The sequence below is a fragment of the Theobroma cacao genome, chromosome 9 (assembly GCF_053813885.1).
Source record: "Theobroma cacao isolate CCN51 chromosome 9, ASM5381388v1, whole genome shotgun sequence".
In the NCBI taxonomy this organism is placed as follows: Eukaryota; Viridiplantae; Streptophyta; class Magnoliopsida; order Malvales; family Malvaceae; genus Theobroma; species Theobroma cacao.
The window spans coordinates 44,794,522-44,817,423 of NC_142647.1; the positions used below are offsets into that span (position 1 = coordinate 44,794,522).

General features: G+C 33.7%; 1 protein-coding gene and 2 pseudogenes across 1 annotated transcript; 1 reads left to right on the forward strand and 2 right to left on the reverse strand.

The window, feature by feature from the left end:
- On the reverse strand, window positions 1–1,498 carry LOC18590201 (E3 ubiquitin-protein ligase PUB24 pseudogene; annotated as a pseudogene).
- Window positions 1,499–5,556: 4,058 nt separating this feature from the next.
- LOC18590202 (leucine--tRNA ligase, cytoplasmic-like) lies at window positions 5,557–17,472 on the reverse strand (annotated as a pseudogene).
- Window positions 17,473–17,918: 446 nt separating this feature from the next.
- Window positions 17,919–21,208, forward strand: LOC18590204 (RNA cyclase family protein). Its single transcript, XM_018129810.2, has 6 exons — window positions 17,919–18,186; window positions 18,273–18,422; window positions 18,926–19,104; window positions 19,170–19,345; window positions 19,421–19,634; window positions 20,727–21,208. Exons 1-6 carry the CDS (start codon window positions 17,982–17,984, stop codon window positions 20,934–20,936), a joined length of 1,134 nt encoding a protein of 377 aa, XP_017985299.2. The 5' UTR covers window positions 17,919–17,981; the 3' UTR covers window positions 20,937–21,208.
- Window positions 21,209–22,902: the final 1,694 nt, after the last annotated feature.

Below are 22,902 nucleotides of genomic sequence, written 5' to 3' on the forward strand. Positions count from 1 at the left end.
TTATCATTAACTGTGACAATTACTATAATTGATCGATATTTTGTACACTTTCATGATATTGATCTGTGTCCTTAATCATGATATCCATAATCTATCATGATCTTTAACTAAAGCTGTAATAATTCAAACTTTTTGTCACTCAGGTTACCTTTGGTACCTGGTTAACAGATAGACGGCAATACAAGGAGAATTATTCCATAAATTGGAGTGCAATCTAAGTACCCCTCTGGCTTTCTCTTTCAAATATGCTGCACAATCTGCTTGAATTACCATGCAAAGCTTTGTCACAGCTCCAACCCTCAACATCTCTAAAAGGACTTGCTTGGTTGCGGAATATTTTGAGATTAATGAAAGTATATGAACAGCTTGATCATCTGTCGCTGGAGAAACCCTTAGGATCCTCTTAGCCACCATAGCTATGCTCCCGGCATGGCGTAGAAACTGAGCTCGCCCATCTGCGCATGAACATAGATGTGCCAAAAGATTGATGTTCAGTTCCGTGATGTTCTTTTCGGGGTTTTGCAGTTCAAATTCAATGAGCTCGAAAATTGCATTGGCTTCAACGATTTTGGATTTGTTTCTTCCCCAAAGGCATACTTCTATCATAATTAGCAAGGCGGATTTGGTAGCTTGTTGAGAGATTTTCAATTTCAATACCCTCAAAATTTCTTTGAAGAATTCGAGCTTCAATTTCTCCACCAGCCTGGTATTTGCGACCTCAATCACCTTTCTCAAGACTAGCATTGCATGAGTCTTGACAACAACAGGATTCTCCATCTCACACCCGAGAATCCATGTTAAACAGTCAATCAAATCGTGGTTTTCATTCACGAGAGCTTTGACTTCACTAGAGGGCGTCCATATAAGATAAACAAGTCTCAAAGCTTCTTCAAGACCAGTAATTCTCCTTTCCTTGTAACATCTTCTCAACAACAAAATCACAGCCTTTGCAACCCCTGCTTCCTCCATGCATTTCCTGTTCTTTTCATTCTCTTTCCCTAAGGCTTCCATTTTCTTCAAAGCATTTACATAGAAACTAGTATGCTCAAATTCACGCATGAGTTTAATAACACGACTCTTACTGAGAGGAGATTTTGGTGTAGGGATTCTATCAATACCATTACTCTCATTTTCTGTGCACCATGCCTGAATTAGCCGCCGCAGCGTGTGATTTGGCGTTAAATCGGAATCTGATGGCAAAGGCTGCTTCGTTACAGGGCAGGTCGTGTCCGTGGCTATCTTCAACCATTGCTCTATGCTTTCCCTGTCATATGTAATTCCCGTAACAGCTGTAACAGGGTCTTTCATGATTTGTAGCGATATGGGACAGAGAAAATATTGAGGTATATCGATTTCATCCATGGAGAGCTGATCAACTCTTCGAAGATGATGGATGTTGAAAATTGCAGAGTTTGCTGAAGAAGTAGATAGATAATATAGACAACTTTGTTAAGGCAAAAACGGTAAGCGAAAGTGGCTAATAGCTTCAAAGACTACATCAGGTAGACAAATAATTGGCAAGCAAAGGAGGATTCTAAGTATATTTAAATGTGTTTGAATAATACGTCTTTTTCCATTCTTTCGCATTCTTCTCCTTCTTCTTAATTTCTTCTTTCACCGGTCATAGTTTCTCATCTACGGCTTTCAATGGTCAACACACGAGAAACAATACAAATCACATTGGTAAGAAATTTCTTCTCCCAACTGCTTATTGACCACCACTTGGCACATTATTTTGTGGTCAGGCTCAGGCTGTGTGCTTCAAACCAAGGAAAGGACAAAGGTGGGCCAAAAAGTAGCCCAAAATATGTAGGCGCCGTCACTGGTAACTGGTGGACTCTGTTTGGAATTACAGTGGAAAAATTCAATTCAAACAAAGGTAAAAAAATCTGGGCAAATATTGTAGGCGGCACAACTTGGCGACGGGGAGCTTGAGAAAAAGATATACCAAGCCCCTAATCATACGAGCACTGCGCTGCAGGTGTGGAATTCAAACTTGTATGCCTCTTCAATGTTTAGTTGACCCTTTGTTGTGTTTGCCCAAATATGTACAGTGCCACCTAAGTTTAGGTTTACCTCTCTTTCCCTCTCATTTATCAAAAAGTTTCTATGAAATTGTTATTTCATGTTGGCATGTATTGTTTTCATTCAAGCTATATCACTTCAGTATATTGTTCTTTAAAAAAGGTTAATTATTTATCACAAAAAATCATATATAAATATGTTAAATAAATACGCACAATTTAATGATAACGTGCAATATGTAATAAATAGTTGATAATTTTCAAAAACATGCTTATGTGTCATGATTTAAAAGCATATAACATATTTAGAATCTTTTTTCCTCATTGCTTACCCATTTTGATTTATTATTTTCATGAGTTTGTTGGATACTAGTAGTAGTCAAAAGAATTGCAAAGAGGATTCCCAAATGTTGAGATGACTTATTCCCCCATCTCAGTTTCTCGAGTAAATTGCATTATATGACCCTAACTTTTTAATAAATAATCAGTTTGATCCTTAACCTTTCAATTTCTTCCTACTATTAATGACATGAATTCTTTGGATCAGAAAATTTCTGACGAACAAATTTAAGTGTCTTTTTTTTTTTTTTTTTTCCATTTCCAGGAATTGTCAAGTGCAGGCTTGATTTCGTCTACATGGCCTGCAAAATATATGGTCGTATTTATTTACTTAGGTTGAATCAAATTCAACATTATATATAAGATTATATTATTCAAACGATCTGCATGCCAGATCATGGTCCGAGATTTTATATGAGACAATATAATTCTAAGTTAGGTCATGACTTAATTTTTTCAAACACAAATTTTTCACAAAATCTTTTTGTTTTTCCAAAATGTTAGTTTAAAGTCAGTGTAAATTTTATAGGGTCACTAGAATTTTACTTTTTTTTTTTCTAAATTTCAATTCGTCTCAACTAAGTCAGTAAATATTTTAAAATATATCAATCATGTTTTAATATATTATATTTATATATAGGAAAGCCTATATTATTCCGCAATTAAATTTTGAAAACCTTGAGCTTTAGCTTATATTAAGCATTAACAAACGGTGGAGTATGAATCTAGGTTTGGTTTCAATATTGGTTATCTTAATTAACTACTATATTCAAATGAAGTATTATTTCAAGAAAAGGTTTTCCATTAAAAAAAAAGGGTTTGTTAGATTCTTTATAAAGATGATATATTTAATGATGCATTATGAAAATAAAATATTAATTTGACTTTAATTAATGTTATAAATATATTTAACATAATGACTTTAAAAGATACTTTAAGGGCCTCCTTTGCAAAACCCCTACTTTATTTAAGCAGTCTGAAATTAGTCCAGTAATTACGGCTTCTAGATGTAGCATGACAAGATTAATCTCCTGTTTTAGCCGTTATTATCTTTCTTTTGTGTGTGCCACGTTTGACATCTTTCTAATTGTACTTAGTAACAAAGGAAAAGTATGAATGTTTACACATTTGGAAATTATGGTATAGGACCGCCATGCCAGTTAATTATTAATTCAAAAGCTACACAATTATGTTGTAATTTCTGATTTGCTTCTATTTTCATGAAAAATCTTTTGAATGGAACAAGGCCGTTTAACAATCTAGAAATTTTTTTTTTTAATTGAAAAAAAGAGATTTGAACTCTACTCTTTAAGTAGGAGATCATGCATCAAATAATAAACCAAATACTCGAATATAATCTAAAAAATGAACTTGTTAACTTATTAATTAATTACTGAGATGGTACAATTGGAATCATTAATTTTATGTCATACATAATTCACACCTTCTTAATTTCATTTCGTACAAGCAATCATAATCAATTAAAATTTGAGATTTCAATCTACAAGTTTTAAGTCAAATTTTTAATTAAAATAAATAGTTGAGATTTATAAAATAACAAAAGATTGTCTCTCATTATTTATATATTCTAAATCATATATGTATATAAAAAATTGTAGATAAGAAAAATGATAAAAAAAATTTAATAATATTTTCGTTTTCCTAGGTAAAACTTTACATTATGTAATTATATGTGTTATTTAGGAATGCTAGTAATTAATTAAAATCTAATTCTGTAAAAGTTAATTTGACATATTACTTTTGACTTTCAAAACGCAGTTTTTAATAATCAACGTAAAATCTAGTAATTATGGTTTGTAAATCACGGTTTGGAGAAAAAATTATTAAATACCAATCCTTATTTTGAAATATGACAAAATTATCTTTCGATTAAGTTTTAGTGTATAACCTGCCATGTTTTTGGGTTTTATTTCAAAGATATAGCATTATTATTATTTTTTTTATGTATTAACAGAGTTTGAGCTTAAAATGAAAATCTAAAGGAAGTATAATTATTTATTTATTTTTTATAATTGGGGGAATATAATTATTTATTTTCTAACTTAAATTTCACGTACATCCTAGTAATAATTTTAGTTAAATAGTATAAAAGATAACTTATTCTTTGCTTTCAAACGTCATAGTTTTTTTTTTTTAGCCAATGATGAAATCATGGAGACTTTCTGAAATGCAGTTCTTAAGAAAAAAAAAAGACGTCATAGTTTTTTTTTTTTTTTTTAAATATTTTAGCTTATTCCCTTACAGTCTTTTGCACAAAGTTTCTTTACATCAATTTCTCAGTTTTCATTTCTTTTGCATCAATTTTCACTTATTAACTATGTACTTTTTACTTCGTACAGTACTAGCAAAAAGAAGAAAAAAAATACGTGCTTAGTTTGATATGAAAAATAAAATAGCTAAAAATGAAGTAAAGAGATCAAATTAGCCACATATTTAATTTATTCACATAAAATAGCTTTTTGTGGTCATAATTTCTCTCAATAAATTGTTCAAAAATCATTAAGTGTGCCTTGACTTCGCCACCCAATCAAATTGAGGACGGTGCTTGTGTCGTGTTAGATTTACACCCTAACTATCCTTTATTCTTCTATATTAAATGCAAGGCATTAAAATATTCATTCAAACTATACTCAAGACTAAGATTGCGGGTCAAAGTATATCTCAATTTTGTGGTGTTGAATATTATTCTTTATTAAAGGTGTTGATTGTATTCAAGTATTTGATTATTGATTAATATATGATTTTTTTATTTTAAAAAAATAAATTTAATTTTTTTAAAAAAAAAATTAAAAATGTTAATTTTTTCTCGCATATATAAATTAATATTCTTATCCAGGATTGTAGGTAAACTTTTATATTGTTTCTTTGGTATATAAGTACTCTTCTCTATGATTGTTGCTTAAGCTATAAAACAAGAATTTTATTTCAAAAACTTGTTTACAATTATTACTCATATTGCCTCACATGTTGTGCAAAAAAAAGAGAAGGTTTGGAAGAGACAAGGTCTTTTCATAACTTCAACTTTGGAGGACATACTATAATGAAAAATTACAAGCTTCATATGTATTCATTATCAAATTTTTTCCAAACGTTTGGGTGTCTTTAAGTAATGCATTTCATGACTCATTGGTATGATACAAAGTCTCATGGTACAGAAATTCAACCTCAATTATTGACTTAAATGACATAAAATCCCAAATGTAACAAGACAAAAAAAAAAACCATAAATTTCACTGGATGTTTCTTGGAACTCTTTATTTTATACACTGAAGAAGATGGCAGTCGGGTTTCCTGGATTTGGCAGGTTCTGGTTTAGGAGTAAGTTTAGATGGCCTGCTTTACTCATAGCTTCTGGATCTGTTATAGACAAAACTTCAACTTGCTCAAGATCAAGTTGCCGCTTGATCAGCTCTGAATTTTCCTGTAGAACCTCAATCTCACTAAATGGCAGCTGCAGATCCAAGGCCTGAACTCCAAGAGCAATTGCCTCATCCTTGTTGAACTTCAAAAAAGGCGTGTAACGAGACTGAGTTTGCTGCAAATGTACTCCTCCTACAGGACTCTGTTGTAATGCATCCAAAATTTCTTCATCAGGTGCAAAACTTGAAGTCTCATGGTTGGCCTTGGTTCTAAGTATATTTAAGCATTCCGCTTTCCATCCATCATATTGGGCATTTACATAAATCAGGCCAACACTCCTTTTGTGTTCTATACTTAAGGAAATATTTGTTTAGATTTTTTTGATCCTGAAATTTGCTTCAGGAGAAACTTCCTCATTGAGGCGATAGTGTCCTGCAAATATTTATTGGCAACTTTGAGAGTAAGATCTGGTGTGTCAACTTTAGGCCATCCTGCTTTTACAACATATCCGTCCTTCATTAGAATCACCCTCCAAACATACTCAGCGTAATGTGGGCATATTGGAGTCATAAGACGAGTTTGAACATCCATAAACTGCAATAGAAGATATAAATTCATACATTCTGATGAGCCACAAGAAAACCTGTACTCATCCCTAGCTGATTGTAGATCATAAAATCCAGTCTTGAGAGCTTCTCGAAACAACGAGTTATTATAATTTTTCTCAGTCAGCTTTACTGCCAAATTTATCTCAGACAAACACACGATCGGCATAGGTTGAAAGGGAGCCTTTTCTGAAAGGTGACTTAGAAGCAAGAACCTCCTGCATTTATGGCAATTCTTTTGTGAGTCTCAGGATTGCTGCATTAGTTGTTTCAAACATAAAATTTGTTGGTATATATCTTTGAGTTAATTAGATTGGTCAAGGAATATATATTGTTATTTAATATATACTTAATTACATAACTATATATGGTAAAGGTTTTCCTTCAAGTTAGTGTAATAATAACGAGTTGTTAAGTACTAATTAAATAAAACCCATGGAACATAAAACCTTGCAAGAGAATTGTAAAGTTATTATAATTATGAGATCACTATGCATCAAAGCCATGTTCTTAAAATTGTTCCTAGTCATTGTATTGTCAATATGGTGCATTAACAATGTTCAAAGATTGGTATATGTTAAACTTCGTTATTTAGGAAGTAAGTAATCGATCTCATAGATTGAAGTATATGCAATATTTGAAGATAACATGTAAGTGCTTGTAAAGAATAAGTTCATTGAACATGACTCGTTATGAGAACTTCATTTGGTATTTCATTCAAGTGTCTATGCAATATATTCTCGTGTGATAGTCGTGCAACTAGTCATTGAACTTGAGACATCAAGTCATTTTGTATGAGGAATGACATACTTTGATTTCATCTCTACGGGTTTAAAAGCAACTAGATGACTAAAGAAGGTGTTTTTGGGTATGTCATGAAGTATGTGAAAGTGAATGAGTAGTCAAGAAAGTATTCATCACCCTAAGTGATATGAGTGGATGTATCTCACTTGTTCTCAATTCTTGATTAACTTGTATAAAGTTTTTGGCCAAAGCATAATGAATTTGAGAAAAATTAGTTTTCTAAATTCATAAAGTTAGTCATAAATTATAAGAATTAATATAGAATGTAATAAGTAGGCATTGAGCCATGCTTTATGACATTTGAGATATTTGATAAAAGGACCGTATTACACTGAGATACTTATCATTGAAGGACTTTATCCAATTTTTTAATTGACTTTTTAACATTTGGGTGGTCATAATGTATTGTTAGATGCCGCTCATGATTTATAAATATAAATCAATTATCTAATTGATATTTGATTAGGATTTATATTTATTGCCAACATGTTAGAAATCTAATGAGTCACACACATTAAGTGACATGATTAAGATTAAATAAGGATAAATAATTAAGTTAGATTTAATTGAAATAGACCAAAATAAAGTGAGAAAATTAATTTAACTGACAAGGACTTAATTGAATATAAATACAACTGATATATTTAAGGTTACAAATTAATTTGATTATATAAATATGTTATATCAGTCAATTAAAACTCTAAGCCTTCAACCACTTCTTAACCCTTTCATAAAAATAAGAAAAGAAAAAGTAGTTTTCTTTGTCTGATAGAAATAAGATTTGACAAGAATTTTTGATTTTTTTGTTTTAAAAATAAAACTTGCTAACTGAAGAAAAATCATATCTTTGAGAAAGTCTTATTCGGTTATTGTGTGGATTACTGTTAGAGGCCAAACACTTGAATGACTGAAGATTTGACAAATCCTAAAGGTGAAAAAGTAAAGATTTCGACTGTAGGATTTTATACAGTCTTATCCTCTTTCTGAGTTACTTGTTTTATTACAAGCATTTTTGGATTTGATTAGCTTTTGATTACAATATCTAGAGTAAGGTATATAACTCTTAAACTTATGAAGACCAAGAAATTAGGATTAAACACGATTAATCTCAAGAACTTTTTAGAAAATACAAAAAATGGAATGAAAAAAAAAAGAGAACTAGCAAAAGGACTCAAAATCATATGATGCAAGAGCACACACTGCCTAGTGCATGAAATCTCACCCGGTAGAGGCAAAAACAATCAAAGATGAGATAAAGGCAAAAACAACCAAAGATGCAATAGAGGCAAAAACAACCAAAGATCAACAGTTAACTGGGTGCCTAGGTGTAGACACTAAATCATAAACAAAAAATAAATAAAAATAATAAAAATTAAAATAAAAAAGAAATGAAAAAAAAGAGGAGTGAGGTACAACTGGCAGGGTGCGTCCGCACCCTGCCAGGCACCTCCCTCACCCTGCCAGACGTGAAAAATTCGCGTCTGGCAAGGTAGTGGAGCGTGCCCCCTCCAGAGCCCAAGAATCGGGTATAAAGGAGGGGACACTGTAGCATTCGGGAGGGGAGGAAAAAATCTGCACATCAAAAAAATTTTCCAGATTTCCAGCAAAAGGGAGAAGCCACAAACAAAAAAAAAAAGGGAAGAAAGAAAGAGGGCAAGGGGCTTTTTCTTAGTGCCGCCGGTTTGGGTGAGTGAGGAAGGGGGAGATCTTGGGTGAGAGAGCAAAAAGAGATCTTGGGTGAGAGAGCAAAAAAGGATCTTGGGTGAGAAAGCAAAAAAGAAACGGGTGGAGAGAAAGAGAATTAGCTGGGCACTAGAGAGAGAAAGGGGAGGAAAAAGTGAAGAAATGATAAAAAATAATGGGGTTTCTTAAAGTGTATTCTAGGTAGACCTCCCATTTCCCACCCCAAATGGCATATTTTGGAAGAATAAAATTTGTTGGCTTGATTGGAGTGGGTTGTAGATTTGGAGGAGCTTAGAAAGGTAAAATATTTATCATTTCTCTTAAATTTTTATGGCTTGAGTTGGTTCATTTTATTTATTTGTAGGACTATTGTTTAATCATTTAAGATTAATACTTCAATGTAATGTTCTAAAATCCTTAGGTTTTATTTTTGAGATTTAAGAAAGTAATACAAATAAAGGAATATATAAATATAAAAAATTTTTACATAAGAAAAGGATTCAAATGTAAGAAAATATTTATTAGAGGTATTGAAACTTAGGAAAATAAAGCACATAGCAAAAATAATAATAAATTGCTAAATAAAATATGTTTATAGTGATAGATCTAGAGATCTAAATATAAAATATAAAAATATAAATGAATGAAATAGATGATAGGCAAAAAAAATATATATAAAGGTTAAGTTAAGTAAAAATTGGAGACTATTGAGACATTGGTGAGGTATTCTTGGGTAAAACCATGTAAGGAGCATATAAAATATGTTTATACATTAGATTATAAAAATATATTTAGTGAATGAGAATAAACAAGGAAGAAACATTTTATGTTAAATAAAAAATATATAGTTGAGCTAGTCAAATAATTATAATAAGATAGGTATTAGAATTGACCTTGGAAAAATTGAATTTTAAGATACAATAATATTAAATAAGTTAAGTAAACAATGCCGATGATGGGATAATCGATCGGGATGCGAGAAGTCGCAATCCCGAGCTTATGTTCCCTAGGCTCGGAATCCGAATCAAGGCTCCACCAGTACGATGGGAGGGCCTCGATTTCAAGATTCTGAAATTCTTAATAAATAAAGAGTTTGATGATACAAAAAATTACTCGATAAAAATAATAAATAAATAATAAAAAAAGGATAAAATAATAACAATTTAAACATATAATAAATAATTAATTTGAAAATACAATATACATGACATTAAATAAATAAAAATAAATAAATATATAATAGTAAAAAAATAACTAATTCAAAATTAAACATTGAGTATTAAGTGGCATAAAGAAATGTGAAGATAAAGATAAAAAAAATAATAAATAAGATCTTAGGCATTAGGTTTGAATAAAAGATTGCTTATGAAAAATATAATAAAAAAAATATAAAAATATATAAAATAAAAGTAGTATAATAAAAGTAGTATAATAAAAAATATATAATTTTTGTTCACTAAAATAACATAGAATCATAAGCAATTTGTCTAAGTATAAATGGAAAACATAAGAACTTAGAACAAAAAATGTAAAGTATAAAAAAATAATAATAAGAAATAAGAATAGAAAATATGATAATAAAATATATAATAAAATAAAAATAATTAATAATAACAAAAAAACATAGATAATTGCATTAGCATGGCATGTATGTATTGCATCATACATATCATTGCATATAAATATTTCTGTTTCCGAGTTTAAGCCCCGATGATGGGATCTTTCGGGGATCCTGCGAAGGCGGGTATTTCTCGAAAAGTTCCTTAGGTGAAAAGATGTCCTCGGATCCCACCAGTATGATGGGAGGGCTCGAGAACCATCTTTAATAAAGGGCTTTTGCCCGAATTGGGTTCATTATGCACAAAAATATTATTTTAAAAAGAAAACATACGATGACCCCGATGACGGGAATTATTCGTCGAATTTGCGAAGGCGAGTTTCTCGGATAATTCCCTAGGTGAGAGAATATCCCGAGTCCCACCAGTATGATGGGCAGATTCGAAAAATATCCTCGATAAAAGGTTATTTGTTCGACATTTTTATCTCACGCCATGCATTTCATCTCGCCACCCATTTGCATTCCATTTTAGGTTAAATAGGAGATAAAATAAAAAATAATAATTAAGAAAATCTAGTGAAATTAAAAATTAAAGCCTAATAGGATAATCTAAAAATGGTACCGTTCATGGAATGGGCGTCCGAGGGGATCTAATCCTTCCCCGGGCGTAACCGTACTCCCGAACTTAGATCCAGAAAATTGTAGACCGGTTTAAGGTTCTTTTCAGTGGGCTTAAAATTAATTTAAGTTTTCATCAATTAGAATCGAGTCAATAGGTGGCCAATCGCACCTAGTAAAAAAAGATTGGTGGTGACTCCTAGTTTAATTTTTAGTGAGTTTTCACATTCACGTCTAGCGGTCGGGTTCCCGGACCCGCACGTTACGACACTAGGATGATATTCTCAACTTATATATGAAAAACATAAACATTGATTTTATAGGATTCAGCTGTTTCTTTGATTAAATATTAATTTTTTTGTTGCATTATATTTTTAATTTCATGTTTGAGCATGAGATCGAATCCTAGCAAAATTTGCATCTTCCATCCCATCTTCACCATCAACTAGAGAAAATCTAGTGGCATTAGCTGAGAATTTAGTGACAGCGAGATACATTGTCTTGAAATTTCCTTTAGACTTTGACATCGCCTCAGAATTAAGCATGTTGTGTACGATACATTTGAATCCACGAGGCCTATGGTGCTTGTGTAAAACTGCAGTGTGATTGTAGATGCAAAAGGTGACATGACTTTGGAGGAGGTCTTTACTAGAAGTTCTGATATCGAATGGATACCAATATTCAAACTCTTCTTTCATTTTACTTAGAAGAGAAGAAGAAATATCTGATGACTTGGGATATGGTCCATCGCAAAACACAAAATCCCATACCTTATCTATCAGTTGCTTTGGTTTTATTATAGAAGTATCAGTACCATATATCTCCCCTTTCTGTAATAAATGAGAGATGGTATAATATGCCATGTAAAGAGTTGAATTTGATAATGACTATAAGGAACTTTTCATCCCATTGTAGATGACTTCCAAGTCCAAAAGAATAAGAACAAGCCCATTGTTTTAGCCAGTTGAGTGTTGTAGACACTTACCTAAGAGCCGCAAATATAATTAATAAAAAATAAAAAATAAAAAATAAATAAAAAGAAGAGCGAAAAAAAAGAAAGAGAACGCACGGTTGCCCATGCCATTTCTCCTACGGTCAGTGTTTTTCAGGCCTACGGCCATCATACCAACTCCTTTAATAATTACCATTGTAGGACATTTAATGCCCCTGGAAGTAATTAGATTTGGCGGAAGAGGGGTCACCTCCGACTGCCATCCCTAAGCCTCTTATTGCCAGGAGTCTTGTGAAACCATGCTCAAAAGAGTATGATTTCACTCCTGAGATTGTCCAAAAATTTGGACAATCCGACTCTTAAAAAGGGGATTCAACAATAAAGTAAGGGGTAGATTCAACAACAAAAAAAATTTGATTTTTTTCCAACAAAAAAAAAGAACAAAAAAAAATCCTAAGTTCTTCCAACAATCTATCCTAGCTACAATAAAAAAAATCACAACAAAAAAAAGCATAAATAAAGAGCTAGCCTTTACAAAAAAGAAAGATTTGGAAAGTGGATTCAGAGGGAAAAGATTTTGTGGTGTGAAAAGAAAAAAGGAGTTGGTTTTTGTAGGGGTAGGGTGAGAATCGAAGGAAGAGACCGATGACAAAAGAAGAAAACCACCGACTGGAAGAGAGAAAGCAAGAGGAAGCCAAAGAAAACAAAAGAAAGAGAGAGGGAAGACGTCGGCGAGGAAGAGAGAGAAAAGGAAGGAAAAGAGAGAAAGAGAGGGGGAAGACGCCGGCGAGGAAGAGAGAGAGAAAGAAGGAAAAGAGAGAAAAAAAGGGAGATAAAAAGAGGGAAGACGCCAACGACGAAGAGAGAGAGAAGAAAGGAAAAAAGAAAAAAAATAGAAGGGGAAGGAAGGAAAGTCGAAAAGAGAGAAAGAAAGAAGGAAAGGAAAAAAGAGAGAGAGAATGAAGGAAGAAAAGTAGGAAAAAAGAGAGAAAACGAAGAAAAAAAAAGAAAGAGGGGAGACTAGTGGTGAAAATTTTAGAGAGAACGGAGAAAGAATAGATGGTTAGAGAGAGAAAGTGAAGAAAGGAAATGAAAGAAGAATAAAAAAAAAGTTTTTATAACCAGGTTTAATAACTACAAAATGATGTCGTTTTGTCACCATTTGGAAATGAGGAGTCGCTATGCAAAGCACCAAAACGATGCGTTTTGACTAAGGATTCTTGGGCCTTGGAAAGCAAATCTAGAAGCGAGCTTGGTTGTCTTGGACTGCCTCTTGCCTAAGGAAGATAAACCCTTTTCCTTTGTGGGCTTGGTCCAACTTTGCTGCATTAGGCTTAGTCCAAACATTTGGTGAAAAATATATTAGTTTGGTATGTGATTAATTAAAATGAAAAGATAAAAAAATTTATATATATATAAATTATCAGATGTTAATGTAAAAATATAAAATAGAAAAGGAAGGGCAAAAAAAAAATTATAAGTAAAGAAGTAGATAAATATTAATAATAAAGTGATAGGTTTAGTTATTTAAAATATACGTATATAGACAAAGATGAATGCCTAACTAAAAAATAATAATAAACAGTAGTAGATCTAGCTTAAAAATACAAATATATGGGATAGATAGGTAAATACCTAGAGGTTAATAATAGAACCAAGTAAATAAAATAATGAAAAATTAATCTAACTAAAAAAAATGCATGAAGATATAAAGCATAAGTATATTTTGCCATAAGAAAAATAGACTGAATAAAAATAATATTATAATAAATAATTATGTGAGAGTGAGTTACATAAAAAGATAGATAAAATGAAAGGATAAGTTAGGCAAGTTAATGGCAATGAAATATTTAATAAACTTATATTTATATAGATATATATATGAATAAAATAAAATAAAAAAGAGACCTATTATGAAATTATTAAATGTAAATCTATAATGTTTGTCTTGGAATCCGTGTCAATGATGGGATGTTTAATTGGAATGCTAGAAGTTACAATTTTGAATGAATTTCTTTAGATTAGAAATTTTGATTAAGACCCCATCAGTACGATGGGAGGATCTTAATTTGAAATTACGATATCCTTAATTTTAAATAAATAAAAATCATATATATTTAATTATCAATTAGTCAAAATATAAAAAACAAAGGAAATGGGGAGGTGATGATAACAATAAACTTGAGAATAATAATAATACAAAAAGGAATGGATAAAATACATATATATATATATATATAAATAATAATTATGAAATAAAAAAAATACTTGGTCTAAAAATAAGATTTTGGAAAATTTCATATAATAAAATAAATAAGTATTTACATAGTAAAATTTATAATGAAACAAAAATGGACCAATAAGTAAATATAAAATATTTATTCATAGTATATATGCTCACACAAAGATATAATGAAATAAGGAACAAATATTAGAATTATGAGTGCATAACGTACCATTATTGCATTGTTAAATGTTATAGATATAGACATTTTTTGTATACGAGAATAAGCCTCGACGATGAGACTTTCCGAGGGAGCTTGAGAAGGTGAGTTTTTTCGAAAATTTCCAAAGTGAAAAGATATTTCCGAGTCCCACCAGTACGATTAAAGGGTTTCGAGAAATATCTTTAATAAAAAGCTTTTGCCCGTGTTAGGATTTGCATTTATGAAATATTATTTTTACTTACAAACGACTATCCCAATGATGAGATTTACCTAGTAAATTTGTGAATGCGAGTTTCTCGAGTATTTTCCTAAGTGAGAGGATACTTCCGGATCCCACCAACATGATGGGCAGATTCAGAAAGTACACTCAATAAAAGATTTTCGTTTGGTATTATCTCGATTTTACGTCATGCATTTTACAATTGCATTACGTGTACGTCAAACTCTTAAAACCAAATGAAATATTTTAATTTGTTATTAGAATAAAAGATGAAATAAATAAATAATAATTAAGGAAATATAAGAATAAAATCAATGAATTAGGATAACATATGATTAAATGGTACCATTCTTGGAATGAGCATCATAAGGTTGCTAACTTTCTTTGTGCGTAATCGTACTCCCGAACCCAACTCTAAAAAAAAATACATAAACTAGTTGTTGTTCTTTAGACGGACCTAAAATCGATTTAGAACTTCGTCGAATAGAATAAATTTAATAAGTGGCCAATCACACTTAGGTAAGAAAAGATTGATGGTGACTCTAAATTATCCACCGCTAGTGGTCGGGTTTATGGATCCGTACATTACGATAAGTGTATGCTTAAAGCCATTTCTTGCCTCTTCGCAGTAGAGATTCATGTCAGACAAGCACTTTTCTGCTTTGTTTCTCCATTCTGATTCCCCATAAGTGATATACCATTGATCAGTCAAGGCCACAACACATTCATCTCCTAATCTTGAAATTACCTTTTCCTCTGGTTCACTATACATAACAGCATGTCCAAGCTCTCGAAACTTGCTCCTAATTAAAGGCTTTGCATCTTGAACTCTCGTTCCAGCATATTTTCCGGCAAGCATTGTCCCCTCATAAAAGCCCTTCTTGTAAGTCAATTCCTTTGCCCTAGCAAGCTTCTCTCTATCATTCTGGCTCTTTATTCTCAATTCCTGGCAGACTTTCTCTGCAGACCTATCTCCAAATTTGGAACATTGATGATTGGTATTACATCAATTGGTGACACCCATTCCTCCTTTACACCAAATTTGTCCCTTAAAGATGGATTCGTTTTCAAGTCACGCAGAGCCATAAAATAATCAGGTGAATCACTTGGAACACTTGTTACAATTCCAGAACCCTTTTCAGTCACAAGTGTTAGCATGGGGAGAACATATAGAACTTTATTGAATGATAAAGGAGACTTCAGCAGCGAACCAATGAGATCATGACCAGTTAGCTTGGCCAAACAAGAAGTTTTCTGAGGGATGCGTGAAAATTTCTGATAAGAAAGATTATGAGCTGCTCTTTCTGTCAAAATGAACACATCAGTCTCATTGATTTCAAATGCCCCATATATCCCGTCAGGCAACACCCATGCATTTGTTTGCCCATACATTGTCTCAGGTCTTAATGTTGCAGCTGCAAGGAACATTTTTGTGCCTTCCAAGTGCTTCAACTTTGCAGGAAAAGGTGGGATCACCTCCATTTTTGTCAAGGTATAATCCAAAGGGCAGGCCCCTTCACCTGAAGCCCGGTCAAGATCTGCACATGGTTGTCCATCCACGGGAGAGTAGATGGCATATCGAAAGTCCCTTACAATTTTCCCCATTTGTTTCAATTTTCTCATTTACCACTTGACAAATGAATCGTAATATGGGTTCATTTCTGTGGTGATGTATGAACGTCTCCAGTCACAACCTAAGCCAAAAGCCTTCAAATGTTTTATAGCCAAGGGGGGAAAATACTTGAGCCAATGAGATGGATCTTTTAACTTGGAAATCTCGGCGTCGGAGAGGCCGTAAAGTGGCATTATCTCCCATTGGAAGATTTCGTTACCTGCCTTTGAAGCTACCTTGGACCTTTTACCCTTGAGCTTGAATTTATTTAGTATTGTTTGGCTTTCTTTTCTTTTTCCTCTGTTTCAGGTTCTAGACCCTGAATTTGCTCATTTATGGTGCTAGGAAATGTTGGAGGATTGCCATATCTTTCGATTTCTCGAGCAAGTTTGTCAGCTGAGGCTTTAATGGGCATACCAGAGCAATGAAAAGCAAATGGTAGAAGTACATTTGCACCTCTTAGTCTATGATAGGCTGTAGCCAATTCTAACTTGGAAATCGAGAATGCATGACCCAGGTGTAGATGATCATTCATGTAAGGGAATGGGGAATTTCCAAAGAGCGTTTCACCTGGCTCTGGGGGTGTTTCTCGAGCATCAGCCCTGAAAATGTCTGCCCCTTCCCACCACTTTCGAACTTGAGCCTCTATTTCCAGCAACCTATCTCTCCTTGCAAGGCTCTTCACCCTCTCCGTGTTTGCTGCCATCTGCTATCTACGAAGTCAATGGAAACTGCAGGAAGATTGTTTAACTTTGATTACATGAATTGACAAAACAAATGTTATACAAATTATGGTGCTGCAATCTGTTTGTCAAGTCACCAAGAAAACTGAGGATAACAACTAGAAGATAAGGTTTGACTATGCCTTAGTTTTGTTTCTATCGATCGTTTCGCGTGTCCAGCAGCATCAAGAAGTCCAGGCTCAATTCCGGGGAAACTAAAAGTGAAACACAACGTAAACATAGAAGAGAGTAGAGTGGGTGATTTGATACAAAATATACGATACGGAAATTATTTGTAGCTGTCATATGGTAGGACTGCGGCATATGTTTATACCAATAATAAGCACGTTGATGATATCAAATAATAACATATTAATAATATCATATGCTGAATAGGATTAATTAAATGCTTTGATGTTTGAAGGGTATGTGATTATTTTGCTAACCGATCATCTATCAACTTTGAAAATCATACTACTGCTTTTTACCATTATTGGGTAAACATCAAGCAACTCATACCATAAGGAAAAAGAAGAAGCCCTGCAAACAACATATATAAAAGTAAAACAGTAAAAAAAGTCGATTAAGGGTGGTGAGGTTCAGTTAGATACCAATCTGAAGAGGAAAATGAATAAATAGCAACTACCATTAAAAGGCTTCTAAAAGGAAGAGAGTGATAGTAAGTGACAACTTACGAGAGGCTGGAGGAAAAGAGACTTTGCATATTGACAAGGTCAAAATAAATATTTCTTTTATATGAAATAAAAAAAAAGTAATTATTTTGGCTGCTAAACCAGGTTGACGTGGTTATCCCTTATTCAGTGCAAGTCCAAAGCTGGGCTTGTAAACTTTCTTGGCCCAAATTGTAGCCCAAAGTTAACCCATTTTTTTGACCCGAACTCGGTTTTAGGTTTAAATCCCAAAAGCCAAAAACCCTTCCATCTTTTCTTTCAACCAAAACACCAACTAAAACCCTGTCCCCCTCTTTCTCTCAACAGAGCAAAGGGGAAGGAAAGATGGGAAAAATAACGTACAAGAGACTGAAGGGAAGCCAAAATATGAGGCAAAGGCTGCTCTTAGCAACACTAAAGTCAACTCCAATTCTCATAGAAGACATCCACGCCGACGACACCTTACCGGGTTTCCGACCACACGAGATTTCCCTACTCCGTCTTTTTGAAAAGGTCACCGATGACTGTCTCATTGAAATCAACGAAACTGGTAACACCTTTATTTTTCCTGGGTTCTCAGCTTTGAATACCAATATGAAAAAGGGCTGTTTTAAGGTTATTGATGCTCTCTGACAGGTACCAAATTGAAGTACAAGCCTGGGATTATAGTGGGAGGGAGTAATCTGGTGCATGATTGCGGTGTTAGTAGAGCAATTGGGTATTTTTTGGAGCCTTTGCTCTTGCTTGGGTTGTTTGCTAGGAAACCCCTTTTTATTATCCTCAAAGGTAACCCGTATTCTGGTTGGAATTTCTAAATTTTGCTTGATTTTTTCCTTGGTGGGTGTCTTTGTTTTTCAGTTAAGACACAATTTTGTATTATACACGCCTTGCCACAGAGTCACATTTTTTGCTGCATTTGTTCAAGTTATAGTGATTTACAATTAGGAAGTTCAGTTAATGGCAATATGTGAAAACTGTTGCATTGGAGGTTTTTATATATCTATGCGTGTCGCTATAATTTTTGGGTGTTGAAGTGTGAAATGAGTGTCATATGTCAAATTGACAGAATAGAAGTTGACTACTTTTAATGACTAGAGACTTCTCTAGATCTTCTTCTCAGAAAATAAAGAACCCCTTATCTGATTCAATGATGTAATACATGTGAATTTGTATTGAATTAACTTCTTCAAACTTGGCATTGCTTTTCATCAGTTATGTCACAATTCATGTGATTTTCTTGTTGAAATACAATGTTAAGAGATTGCCATACCATATTTTGTTATTTTCAGGGATTACAAATGATTCTAAGGACCCCTCTGTTGATACTTTCCGCTCCACCACCCTACCTATGTTGAAGCGTTTTGGGGTCCCTTCAGAAGGATTGAAGTTGGAAATAAAGAGTCGTGGAGTTTCACCTCATGGTGGTGGTGAGGTTCATTTGGCAGTTCCTACCGTTCAGCAGCTAACAGTGAGTTTTTCCATCTAGTATTAGTTCAACCTTTTTGTTTGTGATACTTATACTCTCTGCTACAGGCGACCATGTGGACTGATGAAGGAATGGTTAAGAGGATTAGAGGGGAAGCTTTCACTACCAGAGTGAGCGTTCAGCTTGGAAATGAGATGATTTATGCTGCTCGTGGAATTTTTAATCGTTTGCTTCCAGATGTTTATATCGCCAGTGATTATAGAAAACACGCAGAAGCTGGAAAGTATGGATACATATTTTTTGAAAATTTCTTTTTGCACATAATTAGGAAATTTTTAAATTTTTATTATTAGTGCAGCTCACCTGGATATGGAATTTCACTAGTTGCTGAAACTACCTCTGGTTGCTGCATCTCTGCTGATACTACAATTTCTTATCCACGCGGGGAAGAAGCAGATGATATTGAAGGTGAGAATAAAGAGCTGATGCCTGCGGCTAATGTTGGTGAGCAAATTGCCTCCGTTCTTCTTGAAGAGATTGAGAAAGGAGGAGTGGTGGATTCAACTCACCAGGTTTGTATTTCAAAGTACTTTATTCCATTGACCTGCCACTTGTTCGTTCTCATTTTTGTATTTCCATTTTATTATTTTGATAACTCTTTGTCCACATTTAAACATTTACTGAAATTGAATTAAATGATTTAAAATTTAAATTAACTCCTTATATTGCTTATAATATTGTAATACATAAGCTGTGACCTGGGATAATTTTGGTATAAAATGTGAATTTGGTTGTTTCAGAAATGTGCCCATTGAAACTCTTAATTTTCTTTGGGGTAAAAAGGGAGTCTTCCTTTATTCTTTAGTCCAGAAGAAACAAAGATGATCATTATTTGCATTAGTATCATGAAGTACCTTTGTTTCTATGCGTTTGCATTTGAAAGTTTTACCCTCTACTAGTTTGCTGTTTTTGATGCACTTCTAGCCCTTTAGGTTGTTTATTTTAGATATAACTTCTTTGGTTTTCCTTTTACATTTTTATCCACTAGAATAGGAAAAACTTTTAAGTGACCAACATGGAAACAGACACCTATTTGAATCTTTATAATGACATGGCCATGTACTCATACTGAATCCTATAGGTTGAGTTCTAGCCTTTTTGTTTTTATTGTTCCTTGTGTTCTTTTTTCTTTTGTTTCTTTTTATATTTCTCCTTTCAGAAAATGGAAATATTTTAAGTGGCCAAGAAAATGAAAATTGTAAATTCATGTTTGAATCTTTAAGCCATAATAATGCCAATTGTTAGTAGTTCCATATTTTTAAAATCTTTTAAGGTGGTAGACTTGTTTTACCAAAAGAGTAATCTTTTTTACATGGGGTTTGACATCTAGGCTGTACAATGAGGCATCTTATCAAAAGTCCATCTGAAGCTTACACTTCAACTTATCAAAACTTTTTGTTTATAATATGGGAATAATTCTCTTATCTTCTGAATAAGGATGAAAGTTGATGAGCTACTTTCTTGTAATGCATTGTATTGGGACACATTAGTAAATAGCTTGATAACAGGTAACCTGCATACTGTTGACTGTTGATTATGCCTCATTTTCTTTCCTTGCTTGCGTTCTGCTATTTAACAGCTGTAGCTCGTTGTTTGGTTTGTAGGGTTTGTTATTTCTTCTTTGTGCATTATGTCCAAAAGATGTTTCGAAGGTTCGCGTGGGAAAGCTCTCACCATATGGAATAGAAACACTGCGACACATCAAAGATCTTCTAGATGTTCAATTTGTGATTAAGCCAGATCCGTCAACAGGGACGGTAATCCTTAAATGTTGGGGTTCTGGGATGAAGAACCTGTCCAGAAAGACATCCTGATGACATTGTGTAGCAGTATAATTTTGGTGATTCTATATGTAATTGACTCGCAGAGGGCCATGAATACACTGCTAGCAGGGAATATGATATTATAGCTACATATGCGCTGTTAACTTGAAGTTTGGTGAGACCTATTTGACGGTAAAAGAAAAAGTTTTTTGTACAATATTTACCTGATAGCATTTGAAGCTAAGATTGTTTAGCTATCAAATTAACATTTGTTTGTAACCACCTCCTTCAACACAATTGAGATATTTTTGGTTATTGTGAAATGAATAGTAACTGTTTACTGACGGGGAAGTGAATGTGAGCACATCGTTACGCGTAAATAATGGGAGTGTGCATAATTTGGTTAATTATGTTGTGACCGAAACTGCTTCCTCAATATTTTACTACTTGTTGCATTCCTGAATGAATTTTCTCTAAATCACTAAACTCGTTCAAAAATGGATTTGAGCAGTGTGGATCTTATCGTGGGCATACTCATTTTAGTCCGGGAGAATGGAAGTTCCTGATGAAATCAAATAAATGAAGCTTCTAGTAAAAAGCATGAGATCTTCTCTCATGGATGCAGATGACGCAGAGGCAAACAGTGAAATGCACAAAGATTGGGTGACAAACCGTGTGCGGAACATTGCATATGAACTAGAAGACACCATCGATGAATTCACCTTCCAGGTGAACAAGCAACGACAGTGGAGGGGTAACAACTGCCCAAGTTTCTAAGGGATGGAAAGGATTACAAAGAGAACCAATCAGTTTGGAGTTCAACAACTAGAAGAAAGGGGTTCCCGCTATGATCCTGAATGGAAGGACGGATAGTGCTAGTCATTGCTTTTCTGTAAGGATGATGATCATGTAGGGAATCAAATAGGCACAACACGTGTTGTTGTGATGGCTAATGGATGAAGAGCCTTGACGAACTGTCATTTCACTGGTCGGGATGGGTGGCTAACAAAAAACTACACTTGTTTCCAACGCCTTCAACAAACGAAGTGTTAAACAACATTTTGATTTCTGTACTTGGGTCATTGTCTCACAACAATATGCAATTGAAGAGTTGTCTAGTTCCATGGTAAAACAAGTCTATAAACAGAGAAAAGAAGAAGTTCCAATGAAGGTTTGCGTGGAACAGAACTTTGGCAGGAGATCAACATCGCCCTTCCGGAAGGTTTGCGTGGAAGTAGAGTCATGCTTACAACTCGAAAATAAGACGTAGCTCCTTCACCATGTGGATTTGTAAGCTATATATATCCTCTGAATTCAGTCCTTGGGAGAGGATGAGGCTTGGGAACTTTCTGGTAAGCGAGCTTTTCCAAGCGATCTCGGTGGATGTCCATCGTATCTTGATTCATTGGCAAGGAATCTAGTTGAAAGATGTGAAGGCCTGCCCAAGGCTATTGTGGCTTTAGGCAGTTCGATGTCTTCTAAGAAGTCAATAGCAGAATGGAAGAGAACTTGAATTGGGAGCTAAACAATAACCGTGCACTTGAATTAATGAAAATCATCTTACTGCTTGGTTACCGTGATTTGTCTTTCCAACTCAAGCATTGCTTCTTGTATCATTGTATTTCTCCGGAAGATCATGAGATTGATCGAAAAAGAGTTGTTAGACATTGGATGCCAGGAGGCTTTTCCGAAGCACCAGAAGTGGCTGCTGAGAGCTAACTAACGGAACTCATTTGCCGAAGTTTGCTTCCAGTCACGCATAGGAATGCTGATCATTATCACCTAGCTCCAAAAATAGTAAAACATCTTCCGAGTATTGCAATAAACCGAACATAAGAAAAAAAACGCAGTTAAAATACGAATGTTCTTTCAGACAACACACAATTCACACATAAAACGCCAGGCCTGATTCCCAAACCCACAAAAACGCAACTGGAAGATATATAGGAGCTCATCAAAACAGAATAGTGAGGCATAACTTGGACTAAGCTACCACCAAGCACCGATATATACAACC